Here is a 14,562-nt window from a genome sequence, read left to right as displayed (position 1 = left end):
AGGGAGTCGTTGATGGGAAGAAGTCATGTACCCAACTCCCTCAAGCCTCATTCGTAACGCTTTTAATTCAAACTCAACCGCAATAGCAATTAGGTTGCACAAAATACAATTAACTGCTTTGACTCTGAGAAACTGCCCAATGAGGGAGTGCACACAGCCGCCTTTGGCTCATTCAACCGTTTCACATCTATCGAAGAAAAGGCATCTTCTCTTTGACAGACCTCATTGTGCCTGCTTTGGTTACGTGGTTGGCCGCGTTGAAACGCCTGGCTAAGGAAACTGGTAGCGCCGCGCCTCAACACATACCGTATGGTGGTGAGGGAGATTCCCTTGTCGGGAAGGGCAGCGATTAGCACAAATGGATGATTTCAAACCGACTGTAAGACATTTGATTAACTCCCCAGCCCTCGTTCGCTTAGTGCAAACCGTGAGTGCCGCTTAATGTCGGATCCTGCTAATGATGATCCGTAATGGTAAGGGGGCTAGCTCTAGGAAAAATGACTGATAGATATAGAAAGGGAACAGGGGGAAGAAATCAAAACCTTGAAGTGATGGATCAGCATGACCGGCTCATCTAGAGCAGCTTCGGGTGGCTTCTCTCTCTCTCACTCTCATTCTCACTCTCTCTCTCACTCTCACTCTCTCACACACACACACACACACACAAGATTTGATTGGTACTTCCAGTCATCAGCGCCACTACTCGGCTGCAGCTGTCGAAGTCAGCACGGTGTGAAACTAATCAAATGTTTCCTCTGGTCTCTTATCGCTTTCTTTCTTCTTCTCGTTCTCTATCTTTCTCTCTTGCCCTCTCTCTCTTTCTCTCTTGCCCTCTCTCTCTTTGTGTGTCCATCTCAAACACATACACTCAGATGTACTTAGATCAGGCTTGGACTGGGAAATGAGCCTAAGCAGGCTAGGCTAAACTGGACTTGTTAGGGTTGAGTTTGACTCAACACTGAAGTACAGCTCACCTCAGCTGTGTTTTTTTTAATCCAAATATTCTACAGTATGGGGAATATTTTCATTGATTTGATGAATTCACTAATACCAGTCATGGAAAGTGAAATTATACTTATTTGTGAGTACTAACTCCCCCTCTCCCTCAGGACACAACGTTGGACCCTGGGGAAGACGTGGCTCTTCTCTCCGTCAGCTTTGAAGACGCAGAGGCCACCCAAGTGTTCCCTAAACTCTACCTGTCCCCCAGCATTGAACAGTAAGTGTATGAACCAGTTAATATGGTATTTGGTGCTGTATGGTTTAGTTGGTAGACCATGGCGCTTGCAACGCCAGGATTGTTGGTTTGATTTCTTGGGACACCCATAGGTAGAAATATGCATTCATGACTGTAAGTCACTTTGGAGAAGAGTGTCTGCTAAATGGCATATATGATTTATTTTATATGATTTATTTAAGTGTCATACACCTACCAGGTGCACAGCCCACATGGGCTTACAAGACGCCAGTGTTGTGTTCGAGACTACCTAAAGTGAGACCGATTCAAGACCAGAGCAAATTGAGTCAGAGTCAAGACCGGAGGGGGGTTCCGAGACCGAGTCAAGACTTAGACCAGAAAAATGGGAGTCCAATTCAAGACCATGATTGTAATTTTGTTGGAACATAACCATAATAAGAGTTCAAAATGTCCAGTATTTACGTGTACATGTTTCAGAACAATATTCTTTAGACTTTCAAAATAGTGAAAAAATGCATGCTGAGGGAAAATGGAACCACTCTACAAATGATTACTAACCCAAACACATTGGGGAACAATTGGCCTTCTACGCCTTCAGAAAAGGTTTTAAGGATTTATAAAATAATGATTATGATAATAATGATAATTAAAATATTACTTTCAATGATATTCTGATTTAATCTATTCAGTTTTTGTTGGAAAGGAAAGGGTTGACACTGAAGACAAAATTATCCCATCAGGATTTTTCTTTGCTAGTCTCTGGGGAGATAAATTTGGCTAGCTAAGTCAGCCATTGGCTAGGCCATCAGATGTTAGATAAAGGCATCTGCCATTCAACTGTATTAGGGAGTGACAGTGGAATCAACCAATTACAATTTGACTTAATGGGTGGGACCGTTTTTACAAAAACTAATGGAAAAGGCCAACAGGTCACTGCGCAATAGCAAGCAGGAGTTTTTCCAAGGTCTAGCTAGCTAACTTTTGTTGTCGGCTAGTTTGCAGCAGGTGTTACCAAATAGGATGTTTTTGCTAATTTGTTAGCGTCTCCCTTTTCAATAATAACTTCCAACAAGAAGTTACGTTTCAATGAGCATCATCTGGTGAGTGGAAGTGTGTTTTTCATTGCAGCGCGCTTGCTGCTGTTAGCCATCTCTTTGAAAACCATGTGTGAACCATGTTGCATTTAAAGTGGAACTTACACATTTTTTGCAATATTAAATCTTATTAAAATCATTTCACATACACCCCCAAGAAGAATGAAGGAAAAAAAAGACAAGCGACCAGATACGGTCATTTTCACGTTTTCATAAATTCTTAGGGAATTATTTATACTAAGGGATTTGTGAAAATTCTATAGCAATATATAGTGGGAAAGCATCTGTGCGTTTGGACGATAAATAGACACTGCAGTAAATAAAACCTAATAAAAAATATCTGTCTTGTCCAGGTCCGGAGTCTACACAGACCGGTGCACTATAGCCAATCAGAGATACAGTAAGCTTTATGAAAACAAGCTATTTGCCAAAGAGGCCTGCCATCATTCACTTTGAACTCGACTGTGTGTTTACAGGCAGTAGTAACAGCGTGATTTTAGAGCATTAGAACGCATTCGCCAAAAGCCACAAAATACACCTGAATGGTTTTCTGCAAATATGTGAATACCACAGGAGTCCTCTTACATTTAGGAACTTCGCAGTCCTGTTGATCAAACAACCATGAAAAGGTAGGCTCTCTCTTCCTCTGTTATGCACATCAACAACAACAAGATCAACAACTAATGCTTGCCAGAGCAAGATGAGCTAAAATCTAACAAAGAAACATTAGATAAACCCTCAAACTTTTTCAGCTAGTTGGCCGTCAAAATTGCACTGTTAAACGATGGGGAATAGTAGCCTCCTCGTCCTTCTGCAGTTGGCCTGCCAATGCATGCTTGTCCCAACCAAGCACCCAGGCTAACTGCTAAAGTTGGCTAGCTTGCTAGCTAGCTACTTCCAGACACAAGTGAGAGAATTCTGACAATGTTACTCGCCGTAGCAAGGCTGGTTAGGCTGTTTACATGTTATCCAGAGCAGGCCTGGGCAATTCCAGTCCTCGGGGGCGTGATTGGTGTCACACTTTTCCCCCAACCCTAGCAAACACAGCTGATTTAAACTAGTTGCATGTTTAACTGAATATCATGATTAGTTGATTTATTGGAGTCAGGTGTGTTAGCTGGGGCTGGGGCAAACGTGTGACACCAATCAGGCCCCTGAGGACTGGAGTTGTCCAGGCTTGATCTAGAGTGTTCTTGACCAACTATTACTTCTTTGTCTACATTTACTGTCACCGGTTGTATTCAGCAGGTGTTGCGCGTTCATAAATTCATCAATTGTTCTGCACTCTGGCACACTCAGACAAGAGTGCTCTGAATTCTGAGTAGATAGCCAGAATGAATTTGCAAATGCAAGAGATATGCTAACAGGATAACAGTCATTCAAGTTCTTGCTAGCTAACCAAATGACACCTGCATCTCTAGATATGTATAGCCACCGAAAAATTATATGAGGGGGAAAAGTCAGTCACTCACCCACTCCTCCAATTGCATGACATGACATCCTCCTAGCAGCTAGCTAGTTAGCTATCTAGCTAAAGTTAGGCTCTGTTTTTAGCTTGCTACATAAATATATATGCTAGCCTATTAGCTGTATTATGACTTACTTCTGATCATTGCCCTTGCTAGTTTGATTATATTGACGTTCCCAGGCTTAGATACATTTTGTCCGTTTTTGTCCAGAATATTGAGTAATTGAAACGGAAACAGTGCATCCCAAATGGAGGCAGCAAACAATGTACCAGGTCAGCTGTGATTTACAACCTGATAGCAACCAATTTACAACCTGATAGGACTACCAAGAAATGTATTGGTGAATTATATGAATCATGCTTTGAACTGCATCCATCTATTCTGCCAACAATGCTTTAGTGTACGTCATGGAACATTGAGTCAAATAGAACCTATTTTTAAAACCTCTTATAAAGTTGGTTTTGTGGCATGAACTGGGAATTGGATATTTTTGACTGATATGATTGTCAGTTTCATATCTCCAAAGTAGTTGAAATGCTGTCAGTTCCACTTTGAAATGTAGGTCGCAGGTTACTTTGTGTGCTAAACGTGAAATATTTTTTGCAAAGGGAAGTAATAGATGTACATTTAGATTGGGAAATGCTTAGTGGTTGTGTTTTTGCATTCTTATGATTGGGACCTACTGGCTTATTATGTCTGAGTTTATAGACAGCTTATCCTTTAACAGCATGCTGTGTGTGACTGCTGTCTTTCCATCGGCCCTATGCAGTGTTGTTGTGGTGCCTGGAGAAGTTGGTATATTCAAATTTTGCCGAAATGTTCCCAAATGGCTTGCCCAGGGAAGGAAAGGCAACCTGTGTGTGAAATTATGTTTTCGTATGTTTTTTCGGGAGTTTTCCTATAGATTTTTCAGATTTTCACTTTCAAAATAACACTTTTTTTTTTTTTTTTATCCGTTCATATTTTTCATGATGTAGACATGGATCCACCCAGGCCGATCAATGTCTACACCACTGATGCAAATGGGGCATGATGACAATTGCACAGAACAAATAGCCTACTAACCAAAACTAAGGACAAAACGTTTTTAATACCTGGTTTGCATACCCATTGTTACCTAAGTTAGCATTTACTGGTAGATATCATCAGTTGAAACGTCTTTCCTACCCTACCGGCTACCGATGTCATTCATCTGTGAGCTGCTCCATGCCAGAACCAGTTGAGAGCTGCACACTATTGCTGCCTGCAGATGATATTCCGCTGAATCTAGGCTGTGTGCGGTGCGCATGTTTCTTGTGCTTTGCGATTGTGTAGGCTACTCTGTGCATGATTTCTCTATTGTATTACATAATTGATCAATCATATACCTCCGCTACACTACTTTGATATCCATCAGTAGGGATTAAGAAGTGAGTATACACAATGCCCACTGAAAAATAAGTGGGTATACCACTTGTACCTGCGTATAGCCTACCCTCCACTACACCACTGGCCCTTTGTGTTTTACAAAAAGGGCACTCTCATAGTAGAGTATTACGGTTGCTGTCCTTTCAGAATCACAAACCTGTCACACACTGAAGGCCTATAGGTGCCCCACTGTGCAAACATGTCTATAATAGATATAAATCATAGCAAGTACAGCTACCATGTAGCCACACTACACAAACAATACATGTATCCTTCTCCTCCAGGAATTGTGAACAAACTGAGCCTGTCTAAAATAAATTCAAGCCTCTGCTTGTCCCGTAACCAGAATATTTCAGGGTTATCGCCAAACATTTTATTAAAAAGAACATGTCTCAGATCGTCATACAGATGGCAATTAAACACAAAATGAATTTTGTTTCCGACTTCCCTAAGATCACACAGTAGGCAAATTATACCGTCTCTATAGCCAAAGGGAGGGTGCCGGATCTGAGTTGTGCACAAACTGACCTATGGCTTTTTCAGGCGGACATATGGTTCAGGGGTGTAGTTCTCTTTGAAGAGAGTATACGTTCTAAGTTTAGTTTAAATCAAATATCAGCAGCCCATTTTTCATTGTGGATCAGGAAAGGCTTGTCCTTGATTTGGTTAACACCACAAGGTAATTTGTTCCTTTATATATATATATATATAGCTGACGAGTTTCAGAAGAAAGGTCTTTGTTTCTGGCCATTTTGAGCCTGTAATCGAACCCACAAATGTTGATGCTCCAGATACTCAACTAGTCTAAAGAAGGCCAGTTTTATTGCTTCTTTAATCAGGACAACAGTTTTCTGCTGTGTTAACATAATTGCAAAAGGGTTTTCTCATGATCAATTAGCCTTTTAAAATGATAAACTTGGATTAGCTAACACAACGTGCCATTGGAACACAGGAGTGATGGTTGCTGATAATGGATTTTAACATTTTTACCCATCTACCAAATTGGTGCCCTTCTTTGTGAGGCAAATTGAATCCATCTTAAATTCAGGCTGTAACACAACATAATGTGGAAAAGGTGAAGGGATGTGAATGCTTTCTGTATATATAAAACATAGGAAATAGCATTTTTGACTGCCCTGGGCCTTTAAGAGCAAGCCAATGTGACAGCGGCAAGCAAAAACTCCTTATAAGTAGGACGAAACCTTGAAGAGAACCAGGCTCTAGAGGAACCCTTTCTCCTGGCTGGAGTAAGATGTTACGATTTGCATTTCTGACCATTACTGCCAGACAGTTGGCCCCAAATCTCCTCCATAACTTGACTAGATGAGACAGACTTGTAGGATGCAGATGGAGAGCGTGTAAGGCGTAAGAAGATGATAAACAAAAATGCATTGTGAAAACCGCAGCGCATGATGTCATCAATGTATAATTCGACATGCCAGTGTCTGGACTCATGTGTTCCTTTAAAAAGAAAGAAGAAGAACAAAAAGAGATAGATGACACATAGTCAGTGTCTGGGGCTGAGAGTGACTGTGCGTCTGTGGGCATGAGTGTGTGAGTGCTCATTCGTGATTGTGACTGTGTGCGCACGTGTTTGTGTGTGTGTGTGTGGGTGTGTGTGTGTGTGTGTACTTGCTTAATTCGCATGTATGTTTGTACATCTGAGTGTTCGTAAGTGTGTGCATATGTGTACTGTACATGAGTTTGTGTGTGTGTGCATGTGTCAGGGCAGAGTGTCAGGTATGTAAACATCCCCTCTCTTGACCCCATGCCCCCCTCTAGCCAGCCTGGTCTGGCCGTTCGTGCTTGGAATAATCTCTGGAGATGTTTATTTACGAGCACACTCCCTGTCATACCAGGTTAAGGGGCCTCTGCCCCCTCTATCTCTGTCTCTTTTCATCCCTCCTCTCCCTCGACTTTCCTCACTCTCTCGGTCTACACCCCCGCACTCTTTGTCTCCCTTTTTTTACTTCTCGTCACCCTTTTTCTCCTGTCCTCCATTTTCTCTCTTTCCCTTCCTTCTCTCTTTATCTCTAGCTGTCTCTTTCTCTCACTGTCTCCCTTTTGGTCATCTATTCTCTCTAGCTCTTTCTCCTTTCCTCCATCTTTTCGTTCCCCTACTCTGTCTCGCGCTCTGTCTCGCAAACAATGTTTGATTGTGTGTGAGGGTTAGGCTACTTGGAGGGGATTATTGGGTAGTTAGGTTCATCGGGCTGACCCCCAGTCTTAACTTGATGTTATTGAGGGATGATGAGGTTTTGGCAATGTGAAGATTAGAATTACAGAGTATGGTACCTCTGTATCTGACAGAGAATTGACTATGTGAGGTGCGGCAGTGGGGAGGGTGAAGGTTATCGCAGTGTCTTGGTTTATGTAGTTTGATTTCAGAATTAACCTGGAAGAATCCATTGCAGGGTTTAGGTAAACTGTCTGGGAGCTATGAGTATTTGTAGATGAAAGTGTATAATTGGCATATATTAATGTCGTAAATAGACAAGATATTGCGTTTCTTAAACAAAGGTGCGGATGGAGCCAGGTAATTAGAGAAGGTTAGTCTTGCACATTTATTTTGTATGATGAGTAATTTGTGTAGGTAGGAGGCATATATACTGGGCCAGACAATATTACAGTAAATGAGAGATGAGCAAATGAAGCTATATTATAGACTTAGGAAGCAAGCCTGATGAACCAAACCACTATCTTTCTGATGATACCAACAGATTTCATCACTTTGCTACAGACATTTAATATGAGGTTAACTTTTCATCAATTAAATCTCAGAGCAATCTAATGGATTCCCACCAATTGAGATTTCTTATTCTGACTAGTGAATACAATAAAGTTGGATTTTTTTTACATTTAAAGATGATTTGTTTATGAGTTAGTCCCCTGCACTCTCCACGCTACATTGAAGTACTCTCTGACAGTGCTGTAGACCACCAGGGTCGGGGTCATTCGTCAACTAAATTTCCATTCCCATCAATTCAGGAAGTGAATTGAATTGCAATTGCAGTAACAGATTTGAAAATGTGCCATATTTATTTTCAATGAGGTTGAGAATGCTTGCATCCACCCTACTAACAACCAAGAGGAGAAGCATGCCAGCTCAGCTATGTGTGTCTGTGTTTGTGCGTTCGCAGGCTTTGACCTTGCCCATGTGCTAGACCAGGCTGCAGTGGCGTTCGGTGCCCTCCTCGGCCAGTTGAGTGAGGAGAATGGACAGAAAGAGGCTAAAGGCATGAAAGAGGAGAGCGGGAAAGGGGGAGCGTGTGGCGCTGGGGAGGAGAGATGTAGGAGAGAGGGCTGCACAGCAGACCCTACTATAATATGGACATATCTGGTCCTTTGAGGAAAAAGGTTGAGCCCGAACAGCGTAGTGTTGATTCTGTAGAACGCAGATTTTCATTCTGTATTTACCTCAAAAAACTTTAGTCTCAAGCTATTTCATGTTTGTATGTTTATGCATGCTTGCTTGAGTGTAGTATTTTCGTGTTGACTTTGGGCCTTCTGACTTTGTGTGCGTGCTTGTGAGCTCCAAAATTATTGGGACAGTGAGACATTTTTTGTTGTTTTGGCTCTACTCCAGCACTGTCAGCTTTAATTTGAGGTATACTCATCCATATTGGGTAAACTGTTTAAACCAAAAGTGTTGGAACAAATTCACTTATGTGTATTAAAGCAGTGAAAAGTTTAGTATTTGTACCCATATTCTTAACACGCAATGATTACATAAACACGTCTACATTAATGTGGATGCTACCATGGTTACGGATAGTCCTGAATGAATCGTGAATAATGATGAGTGAGAAAGTTAAACGCACAAATATCATACCCCCCAAAAAATGCTAACCTCCCCTGTTATTGTAATGGTGAGAGGTTAGTATGTCTTGGGGGTATGATATAAAATGCTAACCTCCCCTGTTATTGTAATGGTGAGAGGTTAGCATGTCTTGGGGGTATGATATAAAATGCTAACCTCCCCTGTTATTGTAATGGTGAGAGGTTAGCATGTCTTGGGGGTATGATATAAAATGCTAACCTCCCCTGTTATTGTAATGGTGAGAGGTTAGCATGTCTTGGGGGTATGATATAAAATGCTAACCTCCCCTGTTATTGTAATGGTGAGAGATTAGCATGTCTTGGGGGTACTATATTTGTGCATCTGTAACTTTCTCACTCATCATTATTCATGATTCATTCAGGACTATCCATAATCATGGTAGTATCCACATTAATGTAGAAGTGTTCAGAAACATATTATATTCTTATTTACAATAAAAGTGACTCCAAAATGACACAATACATTATTCACCATTCATTTCTATTGGGCACAAAATAATCTGAAACACAATACAAACAGCAAGAGGATCCAACAAGTTTGTTGAGTCACAAGCTTGATGTAATCATTGCATGCTATGAATATGGGACCAAATACTAATCTGTTGACTACTTTAATACACATACAAGTTCACTTTTGGAGCTCATTGTATGTCTGTGTGTGTTCCCTATGCCTGTGGCTCTGTTGCTTGTGTTCTCGTTCCACTTTGGCCCTGGCTTTCTGTCCCCCTTCCCTTGAAGCTGACCCGGCAAAGAAAACGTTTTCTCTTTCCTTTTACTCTCTCCTCATTCTCTCTCTCTCTCTCTCCCCCCCTCCTTCTCCCCTCATCCTCCTCTCCGCTCCTGATCTCTCTCTCGCCTCCCAGTCAGTCTCGCTGGCGGAGCCTCAAAGAGAGAAGGAAAGAGAGTGGGACTTGAGAGAGACGTTTGATATCTCATTTCCCTCTCTCCTTTTCTCTCTCCTTGGAGGGCTGCGGTAGCTCCAGGATCTAAGACATTCTGGGAGAAACTGAATATTTTTATCCCCTCAGAGCTATGACGTTATACCTTTCTCTCTCTTTTCAAACAGACCAGCCATTCCAGAGAGAGATACTATACTTCATAGCTACTCCACTGACACCCATGTATGAACTTGCCTATACATGGGCTGCAGCTATTGTACGTTCATTTGTACGCTAGTTCGCTCGGACTTAAATGCTTTTCATGTCTGGTCCTCAACACTCTTCCTCACGCATTGATTCGGTTAAGAAAGTATCTTCACCGACGCTTTTGTGTTTATGCAGTTGACATCGTTCCTCTTATTGGGATATTGAAATGCGGCATACAAAAACCTTAACATGTATTGTTGTTATTCAGAAGTACATTCAATCGCCACTTGAATAAGGACAGGCTGTGCTGTACTATCTTGTGAAATGACTTAAGCCTCAAGTTCAGTTTCATGCTACCGATTGTATTTAAATCATTTAACGTTAAATGGACATGGTTCTGTCAGCCATATACAAGGCATCTACCAATGTCAGCCATATACAAGGCATCTACCGATGTCAGCCATATACAAGGCATCTACCAATGTCAGCCATATACAAGGCATCTACCAATGTCAGCCATATACAAGGCATCTACCAATGTCAGCCATATACAAGGCATCTACCAATGTCAGCCATATACAAGGCATCTACCAATGTCAGCCATATACAAGGCATCTACCAATGTCAGCCATATACAAGGCATCTACCAATGTCTGCCATATACAAGGCATCTACCAATGTCTGCCATATACAAGGCATCTACCAATGTCAGCCATATACAAGGCATCTACCAATGTCAGCCATATACAAGGCATCTACCAATGTCAGCCATATAGAAGGCATCTACCAATGTCTGCCATATACAAGGCATCTACCAATGTCAGCCATATACAAGGCATCTACCAATGTCAGCCATATACAAGGCATCTACCAATGTCAGCCATATACAAGGCATCTACCAATGTCAGCCATATACAAGGCATCTACCAATGTCAGCCATATACAAGGCATCTACCAATGTCAGCCATATACAAGGCATCTACCAATGTCTGCCATATACAAGGCATCTACCAATGTTTGCCATATACAAGGCATCTACCAATGTCAGCCATATACAAGGCATCTACCAATGTCAGCCATATACAAGGCATCTACCAATGTCAGCCATATACAAGGCATCTACCAATGTCAGCCATATACAAGGCATCTACCAATGTCAGCCATATACAAGGCATCTACCAATGTCAGCCATATACAAGGCATCTACAAATGTCAGCCATATACAAGGCATCTACCAATGTCAGCCATATACAAGGCATCTGCCAATGTCTGCCATATACAAGGCATCTACCAATGTCAGCCATATACAAGGCATCTACCAATGTCAGCCATATACAAGGCATCTACCAATGTCAGCCATATACAAGGCATCTACCAATGTCAGCCATATACAAGGCATCTACCAATGTCAGCCATATACAAGGCATCTACCAATGTCAGCCATATACAAGGCATCTACCAATGTCAGCCATATACAAGGCATCTACCAATGTCAGCCATATACAAGGCATCTACCAATGTCAGCCATATACAAGGCATCTACCAATGTCAGCCATATGCAAGGCATCTACCAATGTCAGCCATATACAAGGCATCTACCAATGTCAGCCATATACAAGGCATCTACCAATGTCAGCCATATACAAGGCATCTACCAATGTCAGCCATATACAAGGCATCTACCAATGTCAGCCATATACAAGGCATCTACCAATGTCAGCCATATACAAGGCATCTACCAATGTCAGCCATATACAAGGCATCTACCAATGTCAGCCATATACAAGGCATCTACCAATGTTTGTCATATACAAGGCATCTACCAATGTCAGCCATATGCAAGGCATCTACAAATGTCAGCCATATACAAGGCATCTACCAATGTCAGCCATATAGAAGGCATCTACCAATGTCAGCCATATACAAGGCATCTACCAATGTCAGCCATATACAAGGTTTAGATTGACAGCCCATGTCTCTTCCGTCCTTCTCTTTACTCATTTTCCTGCCTCCCTGTTACATCTCCTTTTTTCTCCATTCTCTCGCTTTTCTTCTCCACTGTTGGCTGGTCTGGACCTGCCTGTACCCAGTCAGTCTATGAGATGAGTCGTTAGCCTCTCGCTCTACCCAGAAAACCTGCAGTGTTACATAAAAGAATCGAGTGGGCACCGTCTCTGCCCCCAAACCAAAGCCTATTTGGGAGCCAAAGAAAATCAACAGAGAGAGACAGTTTTAGGCTGCGGCAGAGCAATGTTTGGGTCTGTGTGTGTGCATATGTGAATGCAATTGCCTTTGCCTGTAATACATGCATTACACATCTCTAGTGTGCTTGTATACTTTTCCATATGTGTACTTGTGAACCATTGTAAGCAGCCACGTTATTTGCGGTGTTCCTCTCTATAATATTTATCCTGTAGCTGCCTATAACCCCATATATCTAGAGGGAGCTGCATAGTATAGCCGTGGGCACCCACCAGAACACTCCTCACACACACACACACACACACACACACCTATCCTTGCAACAGAATTGTGAGTGTTCCTCAATGCACTGATGACCGAGCGAGTCCACAGACGTTACCCACTCCCTCATGAATATCAAAAGCACCCAAGGAATTCCAGGTGTTACACTGTGGGGGGGGGATTATTTTTTCCACACGACACCATGCTGCCAGACTTCAGCCTCACCCCTGTCATGGTCGTTGTGTCTCTGGTGGACCCATCATCATCCCTCCCTGTGTTGCCTGCTTTGGGTTCTGACTGAGTGACGGAGGAAGTGTCATGAGACTACGTTACCCATAATTCCTAGTTTTCCAGGGGGTATTATCATGAATGAAGTATTTTCTACTAGGCCACAATTTTACCTTATGCCCTTGAGGTTCTTTGGTTTGTGGAAGCTGTCTTTGTCACAATTAAAGTTTCTCTAGAAACCTTTCTGTCGTAATCAAAGTTTCTTTAGAAACTCTTTTTGGCATGTCAGGGCCAAAGGGAGAGTGTCATTAGGCCAAAACAGGAAATGCACTGTACACACAGATTTAGGTCTATGGGAACTTTGGGAACCCTCTGTGCCAAAGAAGTGGGTTGGGTGTGATCTGAACGTTACATTTTCCCAAATATTCCAAATTCACTTTTGACCTTCTCTTTCAGCTCTTAATGACACTTTTCTTCCCCCCCCCTTAGCACAAATTGTACCACTGAAGCCCTTTACACCAGGGGCATATCGGCAAATTACAAGATTCCACACAGATAAAGTGGGATTGAAACAACTGAACAGGTAATGAGGGTGTTTACGAGGCGAGGGGGTCACGACAGTGCCAAACTGTTGCCTGAAGACAATGACCGAAGAGGTGCTGGCTGGTCCAAAAAAATAGGGATACGCTCATGTTACTTAGGACTAGTGACATATTCTACTTTTGGGGGTTTGATGGATCTTTTGGTGACACCTCTTTCGGGGGTAGGGCCTTGGCCTTCACAGAGAACTATGATGCTAGTCGAAACGGATGCTTTCATTGACATTGAGACCATGTAATTCATTTGCAAATCACTGTCAGTGAGCACTTGACCCTGAAGAAGACACAGTGATGCCGAAACGTTGGTGTTTTTTTACCCAATAGATTACTGGGAGGTTATGCATATGGAGTGTGCGACTCTTTGTTTTTATAGCTTACAGTTTATTCACTGTTAGTCAGCACCTCTACACTAAATCATTTTCTCTGGCTGTGTGCCAGCTCATGCTTTTTAGTGAGCACTTGGATACCATGTCATGTATGCACAGAAAGATAAACGCTAAACTGGTCACTACAGCTCACTGCATTGAAATGAATTACGACAACGTTTTAATAGCAGATGCTATTCCCTTTTCACTAAACGGTCTGAAAATATACCCCAAATCCCTTTGGGTGGGTTACCAATCCACTTGGCAATTTGGCCAAAGTCCTGAGCCATTTTTGGTCACATGATACCCTTCTCCAAGGACCCCTGAGTTGTCCCTGCTTCTGCCTGTGCTGGTGACTCCACTCGTAGCACTCCACCCACAATGGATAGGAGTCATTGTGTGGACAACCCCCCCTCAAGCAACGTAGCCTTCCGTATGACATACTTACTGAATACAGGACATACACAGACATATGTAAACAAACATATACACACTCATGCAGTGACAAGACCGCCCATGACCTAATCAACGCAGGAGATTACCTTTGGTGACTCAGGTGGATGGTGATGAAGTGTGTGAGAGAGAGAGAGAGAGAGAGAGAGAGAGAGAGAGAGAGAGAGAGAGAGAGAGAGAGAGAGAGAGAGAGAGAGAGAGAGAGAGAGAGAGAGAGAGAGAGAGAGAGAGAGAGAGAGAGAGAGAGAGAGAGAGAGAGAGAGAGAGAGAGAGAGAGAGAGAGAGAGAGAGAGAGAGAGAGATAATGACTAAGAATCTAGTGCCTTTGTCAGTTGGAATCCTCTTTTCTTTCTTACAAGGT

The 14,562-nt window shown here is 42.3% G+C and overlaps 1 protein-coding gene across 1 annotated transcript in view; it reads left to right on the top strand.

Moving 5' to 3' along the window:
* Window positions 1–14,562, top strand: part of babam2 (BRISC and BRCA1 A complex member 2) — a 219,712-nt gene that overhangs the window by 156,606 nt on the left and 48,544 nt on the right. The window contains exon 7 of the mRNA XM_014210010.2: window positions 1,110–1,219. Coding sequence (XP_014065485.1) covers window positions 1,110–1,219 — 110 coding nt within the window. The remainder of the gene's footprint in view (window positions 1–1,109; window positions 1,220–14,562) is intronic.

The sequence above is a fragment of the Salmo salar genome, chromosome ssa09, assembly GCF_905237065.1.
Source record: "Salmo salar chromosome ssa09, Ssal_v3.1, whole genome shotgun sequence".
Taxonomy (NCBI): domain Eukaryota; kingdom Metazoa; phylum Chordata; class Actinopteri; order Salmoniformes; family Salmonidae; genus Salmo; species Salmo salar.
This window is presented reverse-complemented; position numbering and strand designations above follow the sequence as displayed.